Source organism: Propithecus coquereli, unplaced genomic scaffold (assembly GCF_000956105.1).
Source record: "Propithecus coquereli isolate 6110/MARCELLA unplaced genomic scaffold, Pcoq_1.0 Scaffold48, whole genome shotgun sequence".
Classification (NCBI taxonomy): Eukaryota; Metazoa; Chordata; class Mammalia; order Primates; family Indriidae; genus Propithecus; species Propithecus coquereli.
Genome location: NW_012150618.1, coordinates 3,468,766 through 3,477,938, shown reverse-complemented (window position 1 = coordinate 3,477,938; position 9,173 = coordinate 3,468,766). Strand labels below are relative to the sequence as shown.

General features: G+C 32.8%; 1 protein-coding gene across 1 annotated transcript in view; it reads left to right on the top strand.

Annotated features, from left to right (window-relative positions):
• The window catches only part of STXBP5 (syntaxin binding protein 5 (tomosyn)), a 190,629-nt gene that overhangs the window by 114,139 nt on the left and 67,317 nt on the right, over positions 1-9,173 (top strand). The window contains exons 8-13 of the mRNA XM_012655516.1: positions 2-58; positions 2,538-2,685; positions 2,957-3,024; positions 3,302-3,342; positions 4,221-4,441; positions 4,945-5,123. Coding sequence (XP_012510970.1) covers positions 2-58; positions 2,538-2,685; positions 2,957-3,024; positions 3,302-3,342; positions 4,221-4,441; positions 4,945-5,123 — 714 coding nt within the window. The remainder of the gene's footprint in view (position 1; positions 59-2,537; positions 2,686-2,956; positions 3,025-3,301; positions 3,343-4,220; positions 4,442-4,944; positions 5,124-9,173) is intronic.

Below are 9,173 nucleotides of genomic sequence, written 5' to 3'. Positions count from 1 at the left end.
ATGCTGTGGTTGTTCTTCTAGAAAAGGATTTAGTACTTATAGACCTTGCACAAAATGGGTAAGAAAATTTGGTGAGCAATTCTGTAAATATATGGTTGAAAAAAGAACCCTTTAGCATAGGATTGGCTATTTCATTTCTTTGTAAACCCTACTTTTATGTCCATAACCTTGACCTCTTTTTAAATCTCCAGGCCCACATTTCTAATTATCTCTCAAATTTCTCTGTAATGCTGAATCTCATAGAATTCACATTTTTAAGTGAAAATTTGTTGTATTTCTGAAATTCTATATGATTCAACCTGACACTTGGAATCCTGGGGCCAAGGAATCAGCATGTCCAAAATTGATCCCCTCATGATTTACAAATAAGTTCTTTAGTTTCTGTACTTCTGTTCACTATTATAATGTGTTGTACATGCCATTGTCAGATCAATTTTACATGCAGCACCAATTTTGTTAGTGTCCTCTTTAAACCTTGGTTTGCTATTATTTTTTGATTTAAAAACACCTTCTCAGCCTGCTACTCCAAACGGCAGAATTGAGGGTCCTTTCCAACCTGATCTCTCACTATTTTCTCACAGGCTTATTCCCTGGGAACACTAAACTGTGTCTTCAACAGACTTCACATTTCCATGTCTTCTGTTATATAATTCCCAATAGCTAAAAGACTACTAGACTTGTTTCACTGCCATTAAAAATCCACATAACTTTCAAAGTCAGCTTTCTTTTCTTTTTTAAGCCTTTCCTATCCTCTCTTTACCAGATACATCAATCAGATCTGTAAATCCCTACCATAGTTTCTCCATGACTTTTCATGATATTTGCCATATCCTGCTTTTCCTATCATAGATGATAACATGTTTACTTATAAATTCTTTGAATTGTAAGCACATTGTAGTATTTATTTGTGTCTCCTAAGAAATAATCATTAAGCATGGTTTTAATTGAGTTTACCCATTCAGTATTTAAGTGTTTCTCAATCAAGGGTGATTTGCTCCCCATGGCATATTTGGCAATGTCTGTGGAGACATTTTCATTGGGGCTGAGGGTATTGCTGCTGGCATCTAGTGGGTAGAAGACAGAGATGCTGCAAAACATCCACAATGCACAGGACAATCCCCCACATGAAGGAGTTATCTGTTCCAAAATGTGAATAGTACTGAGATCGGGAAACCCCGAAGTAGGTGAACGGTATTATTTACCTGATCTTTAAGCAATCCTGAATACACTGCAGCTTAGCACTAGCTACTTATAATAATCTATTGTGAGGGACTTTTTCTTTTCTAAAATAACAAAACCATTTGAAAATATTACTTCTATGTTAACAGTCCTAGAATAACTTATTCTTAATATGATTTTCTTTCATTTTTTCCCCTTAGTCAAGTTTTTCAAATAATTGAAACTTTTCACATGTGATCTGTACTGAGATATATTTAAGCCAAAGAACATACTATGCAAGTAACCTGTGACTGGCATTTTATTGAGCAAAAGTGTCAATTAGATGTATAGTAATAATGAAATCATTGAACTAAGGAAATACCTATGTTATAAAAAGAAAAAAGTTGCTTGCCATTTTATTAATGTGTGTTGTTTATGCTTTATCTTCTGGTTGGGGAAGGGGGTAGTAATAGTTGGGTTCATTTTGCAGTCTATAAAGGACTTTTCTCTCCTCTATTTTTGAAACTTATTTTTAGCAGTAGACGAATCTAATTTTTGGAGATTAGCCAGCCACTTTGCACTTTTTAGATTTTTTAGCCAGTTTCTTGTTTCTGGAAGTTTTTAAGCAGCTGTTCTCATTCTGAGAACTTTAAAACCAGAAAATAAATATTATTGTATATTTTGATCGGATTCTACTTTAATTTCATGATGTTTAAAAGCATTTTTTGCTTTATTTAATAAAATAATTTTATATCTAGAGAATATTTATAGTGAAGTTTTATTTTAAGTTATTACTAAAACAAGAGAATATTCTGGATTAAACATTAGACTACATATCATACTGATGGAGAGAATTGAAACTTCGTATTAGCCATGGTGATATAAGGATGAAATATCTGTTATTGATAACTTAATGGTTAAGAGAACAGTTTAAATTCTGTTTTTACTACTTGCTAGTTAGAATGCCTTTGATACATTATTCTCTCCAAGCCTTTGTTCTTCAGTAAAATACCTTCATCATAAGTTTGGCGCAAAAAGTAAATGAGATAAATATATTTATTTAAAGCACTTAGTCTAGTGTACGGCACATGGTATATATTTGCAACTACAGCCTTCTGTTTACTTTTCTAATTGCACAGTTTTTGCAATCCAGTTGACTGAGGATACGTTATGTTTTGTCATGTAGGAGTGTTTAATAATATTGATACTGTATTTTTTCTTATAAAAGACCTCAGTTGTGGGTTTTTTGCCTATTTACATAAATTAAATCAATTTAATCTCTGTGATAGAATGTAGAGTTTTAAGTTTTCATTTTTGTATTAATCATACATTACAATTCATTAAATTAATGAATATTTTCTTTTTTCCTATTGTTAAAGATATCCTATATTTGAAAATCCCTATCCTTTGAGTATACATGAGTCCCCTGTTACATGTTGCGAATACTTTGCTGATTGTCCTGTGGACCTTATTCCTGCACTTTATTCAGTCGGAGCTAGACAGAAGCGTCAAGGTTACAGCAAAAAGGTATTGAACATAAGCTTCAGTGTTTAATGTTACATTTTAGTATTTTGTATTTATTACCTTGGAGTGTTTGATAATATTAATACCTTTTCTATAGAAAATATATAGAAAATCATTTTTGGAAGCAAAATATGTTGTTCACTATTTTGTTATGTTACTCAATCTTCTAAATCCATCGGTGTTTTTAGGATTTATATGTAGGTTGGATTTATGTTATGTATGAATATATACAGTATGCTTGCAAGTTGCTTTATACAGTGATCTTTTTTTATAGGAGTGGCCCATCAATGGAGGTAATTGGGGCTTGGGTGCTCAAAGTTACCCAGAAATAATTATTACAGGGTAAGTAAAAGTCTGTTTTAGCCACCTAAATCAATAATAGCCAAATATAATTGATTAAGATGACATGAATTTTAATTTACTGAGTAGGTAGAGCTTTCCTTTGTGTCGTAACATAACAAGAAATAAGTTATAGTCAAGAACCTACCACTTTACCCTGATATTTTACCTTTTTACTCATTTTGGTGGACTAACTTTTTAAATAACAATATACGTTCATATAAGGAAAGAATGTAATTTTCTTTTATTCATCACATTTTAACTTACTTGCTTTTCATAGGCATGCTGATGGGTCACTTAAGTTCTGGGATGCTTCTGCAAGTAAGTATTTTGAGTGTTTATTATTTGTTATATGTTACACAGTCATTTCTTTTATATATCCTGTTTTATAATAATTGCATAACCAACATTTAATTTGAAATCTAGAGACTATAAATTTAATGCTTGATTTATCAAGTATATGAGTTTAGAATTTTTAATAGAGTAAAAATAGTCTTAAGGATATTAGTAAATCAAGAATAATTCTCAACAAAAGTATTCACATTTTTTTTCTTCAAAATTTCTTCAGACCTCTTCTTGACTTAAAGATAGGAGAAGCAGGACTCTATTCCAATCAATAGAAATTTCTAGAATAATTTTAATGCCTGACTCTAAACTTATATCTCAAAAGTTCACGTTGTCTGTGCAAAATATATCTGGTGGTGACATAGTAGCAAAAAGGGAAAGAATACCTTTAATGATTAATGTTTGCAAAACATACATGGCAAGTATTCAGTGGGAATGCAGTTAACTCAGGATATGTTATGTTTGTCATGTGGGAGTGTTTAATAATATTGGTACTGTACTTTTTCTAGAAAAAATATGTAGAAAATTGTTTTAGGAAGCAAAATATGTCCTTTATTATTTTCATTGTATTTATACGTTTTTTCCCTAAAATCTTTTTGTTACTCATTTTTTTCAGGTTACATAAATCTATGATGGTGGTTATTTTTTAATGAATACAATGAGTATATATTTTTTTGGTCAATGAGAACAATGAATAAAGTATCTAAATGTAGAATAGACTACTGTAATGTAGACAGAGAAATGAAAATATGGAAAATACAGACTGTTTTCTGTACATAATATGACCGATTAAAAATTACCTTATATTTGGTCTTTTTTTTATTAAAATGTCTAACATATTGTCTTTTTTCCAGTAACTCTACAAGTATTATATAAACTAAAAACATCAAAAGTATTCGAAAAGTCAAGAAATAAAGATGACAGGCCAAACACAGACATTGTAGATGAAGATCCATATGCCATTCAGATCATCTCGTGGTGTCCAGAAAGTAGAATGCTGTGCATAGCTGGAGTTTCAGCTCATGTCATTATTTATCGATTCAGCAAACAGGAAGTGATTACAGAAATCATTCCGGTAATAGTCTCTCAATTATTTTCAGTGCCAAGTGTCTGACATTTTTAAATTTATGAATTGTTTAGAAGACTATTGGCAGTCAGTTTGTATAAAATTTTTTAAAGCGCCTCGGTATGTCCATTACCATCTCTCTCTTGTGAAAGCTAGCATATTTTTTGCATGTCTTTTTATTGAATATTTAAATCCTTAAGCACATTGTATGTTTTATTTAAGAAAAGTGAACATGAATATGAGTGTACTCTAATTTGATAATAACAGAAGTGGCATAAATTCTAAAGTCATGTGTGTGTGCATGTGTACTCGCACACATACATGCATGCATTTTTAAAAAGCTGAGTCAGAAATATTTTCTTCCCTGCGAAATCCTTATCTATAGAAATCTTGCTAAATTTTTACCTTTAAAAATATTCTTTCCACTGAGGTTTGTGTGTGAGCATGTGTAAATTGTAACAAAATGAATAGTAATTATTAGGAGTAGGTAAACTGCCTTACTTTTATAACAGATGCTTGAAGTTCGATTGTTATATGAGATAAACGATGTGGAATCTCCAGAGGGTGAGCAGCCACCACCTTTGCCAACACCTGTGGGAGGTTCCAATCCTCAGCCCATTCCTCCTCAGTCTCATCCATCTACCAGTAGCAGTTCATCTGATGGGCTTCGTGATAATGTACCTTGCTTAAAGTAAGTTATAAAAAATTACAGAGTTGTTTTGCATATTTTCTTTTAATTTAGATAAATTGTAGGTTTTAGCAAAGCTACAGTAATATTGTGCCATGATGGAGCAAAACAGCATAAGAGTGGCTCTTCCTTTGTTTTGCTGTGGTTAATCCCACTCATTTTTCTATGGCGTCAAGAAGAATATGATTATATTTTATGATTTTATCCTTAAAATACTACAGTTTAGTCTCTAAACATTCTAGTAAAGTAGGATGGATCTTTCCTGTATATATCACTCAATCTTCTAAATCCACTAAGTCTGTATTTATAGATTGGATTTATTTGTAGATTGCTTGCTACCACTCTGAAAATTCTGTTTTTTTTTTTTTCAGTCTTCAAGACTCAATTGTTTCATAATCATTCTCTTTTTCTGAATTTTTTCTAGCACTATAGTATCTTTATTTAAAAGCTTTTATTACAGCATTCCAAATTTAAATACAGGGCTAAATCTTGCTTTTGTACAGGGATAAATTGGATAAGGTTTTCTTTTTTTCTGTCCAATTTATATTATTAAGTGATTAATTTGTTTTAAGATATGGGCAGAAAAATAAAACAATAAGTAAAGAGTTAAAATCATTGAAGAATTACATGAAGACTATGTGATTAAAAGTATTATATTTCTGGAGAAGTCAGTCAGGATAATGACTGAAACATGGTTCTGGAAGAGGTCAAAGAGATTAGTAGATCAATGGAGGACAAAAGCCAGACCTGTAGTAGGTCTGAGGTAGGGAAAGTGGTAAGTAAGAGAGAGAATTTGCATTTATTAAAAGAACCAGGCTTTGCCTTATTTTGCTCTAGATCTGCTCAAATCTGTTCTCTTGGTGGATAATTTAACAGTTGCCATGAAGAATGTCTGTGATCAAAAATGCATTCATGCCAAAATAAGGCAGATAGGTATTTTTATATCACAATCATTTAAAAAGTAAAGGTTTTTAAAACATTCTTTACATGTTTACAAAAATTTAGGGTTATGTATTCTAAGCCAGTGGTTCTCAACCGGGGTAATTTTGACAATGTCTGGAGACAGTAGTAGTCACATCAGGGGGCAGGGGGATGCTATTGACATTTAGTGGGTAGAGACCAGGGATGATGCTAAATACCCTACAATGTGCAGGACAACACCCACAACAACGAATTACCCAGCTCAAAATGTCAGTAGTGCGAAGGATAAGGAACTCTGATCTAAACAATATAAGCCTTGAGGTTAAGCAGCTACATTTCTCAGGAAGGTCTCAAGTTTCTCTTTTTTCTTCTCTCTCTCTCTCTCTCTCTCTCTCTCTCTCTCTCTCTCTCTCTTATACTAACACATATACACCTCCTTTTAGCTATAGTTTAGGACATGTTTAGCTAGAATGAGACTTGGGACATCTACATTTTTCCCTCTTTGATACTGATTTGGTACTACTTTACTTTAAACTCAAATTTGTTAAGTTTCCACGAATACCCTTTTGTCTGATTTGAATGTGTTTTTCCAAGCTGTTTGTTAAATTTAATCTTTATAAGCATATAAAGTACAATTTGTTTTTTGAACATATTTTGTAACATATTTCTGTATTTCTTTAGCAGTTTTAATCAATTACTGAAGTGACATTTTAACAACATAATTCCATATAAATATACATTATTATCTTCAACAAAATTAGAATACTTTAATTTGTACTTTATAATTTCTTACGCCTCCAAATGTTCTTGGGCTTGTGGCCAGAGATCCAGCAGTGTAAAACATTAAATTATTTTCCTACCTGAAGAGTAAGTATCATCACTGCATTACTTTGTCAGGATGGGATAGGTCAGAGGAAATAGTATTGATAGGAGCAGCAGTACTATTTGGACCAAACTGACAAGACCTCTTACCTTGGCATTCTAGGTTAAAATTGCAGGCAGACCTAATAGGTGAGACCTTGTCCTCTGTTCTTGGAAAGGTCTTTTTCCAGTTTTTTTACTGACTGAAAGAACAGGAAGAATAGTTAAAGTAACAACCAGGAGTAACGTTTAAAACTACCAGCCAGCAAACCAAAACAGATCTGCAATATCCAAATCCTTTTAAAAGGCATTATTGACTTAATTCTGCAACTATGAGTTTTCTTTACTCTTCATGGACCTAAGATCATGGTATGGCCAGCCATCTTATTGGTTGGGAGGGCATTTCATGCTGTGATGGTATGTTTTGGCACACAATTAAACTTTTATAATTATTTAGTAGGATATCACTTAATGTAGGAATGCTTTTTATTGCTATTTTAAAAATGCTTTTTCAGGGGAGTCCCAGTAGCCACAAAATCACATAGGCTAATTCATTAATATTTTATGTGAGGAGAGTCCTTTTTTGTTGTTAGCATTAACTGTTAACTTTTATGTATGAATATACCTTACCTATCCTGGGAATGTACACACAATTACATATAAACAAATTTTTACTTAATCCTAAAAAAATTAATATGACTGATTAGATAATAATGTTCTTTTTTTATCCTTTTGAATATCATTATGAACTCCTAGTTTTTTTAAAAAAAAACAGGCAATTTGTTTTAATTTATCGAATTTGATTAACATAATGTGATTTTGTCACAGTTTGCTAGAGGAAGCTTCTTTTAATTTGATGTGTGAGAATTCTTAACACCACCTCAGAACTTTTTTGGCCACCCTTGATTTCTGTCAAGAAGATGTTCTAGTCTTGCCTTGAGCTCTGCCTGTCCTCTCACATAGAATCAGCTACTCCAAGAAGTCCTGGGTCCTTTCAGTGGAGAATAGAGTAACATACTAAAATATGATTTCTAGAAATGTATTTAACACTGTTTTTAATAAGCACTGTGCTATTACAATAGACTACCTGGTAACAAGAGTTACAAAAAAAAAAGCTTTTTTTAAAAAAATAGTAATTGAAACTCTTTTCACATTACTTTGTAACTGCAGTCCCCAACCCCCAGAAGGCAGGCCAGTACCAGTCTGTGGCCTGCTAGGAACTGGGCTGCACAGCAGGAGATGAGCTGCTGCCGGCTAGCAAGGGAAGCTTCATCTGTATCTACAGCCGCTCCCCATCGCTAGCATCACTGCATAAGCTCCACCTCCTGTCAGATCATGGTAGCGTTAGATTCTCAAAGGAGTGCAAACTCTACTGTAAATGGCGCATGCGAGGGATGTAGGTCGCATGCTCCTTATGAGAATCTCATGCCTGATGATCTGAGGTGGAGCTGAAGCAGTGATGCCAGCACTGGGGACCAACTGTTAATACAGATTATCATTAGCAAAGAGGTTTGACTGCGCAATAACTATAATGTGCTTGAATCATCCTGAAACCATCCTCCCCACCCCGAGTCCATGGAAAAATTACCTTCCATGAAACCGGTCCCTGGTGCCAAAAAGGTTAGGGACCACTACTCTATAATGTAACTAATTAATTTTTTAACCTCTTCCCCAAAGCACTCTTCTCCTATAATTTGATTAACTGGAATTTTTCCTTTAACTATCCATTAACAAAATTAATTCCAAAATTATAGTATTAAAATTATCACTAATAGTAAAACTACTAGATGAACAATAAAATATAGCATTAGACCTTTGTGCGTATCTTAAGGGATGTGTAGTCAAATTACTTTGTTTTGAGTTATGCTAACCTCATGTATTATGTAACACAATTTTACAAAATCGTTATATCTTCAGACTGTTAATGTTGTTTAAATGACAGTTCTTTTTTGGAAGCAGCATTTTGTATCAGTTAGAGGTAAACTGCCGTATCACTCTATTATATGAGATGGATGTAACTCTCTAGCAGTTCGAACTTTAAAGACATGCATAGAGATTCAGCCAGTATCTGGCCACCTGTAATTGCTTCTTAGTGTCTACAAAGCAACCCAGTAATTAGTAATTATACTACTCTTTATCCATCTGTATTCTTAACACATAAAGAAATAAAATAATTTCAGGTGATGACAAAAAATATCACCTTAATTATTGATAAAGATAAAAGGTGACAAAGAGCACAAGAGCAAGGTGGACTCCCTAATACTGACTGAC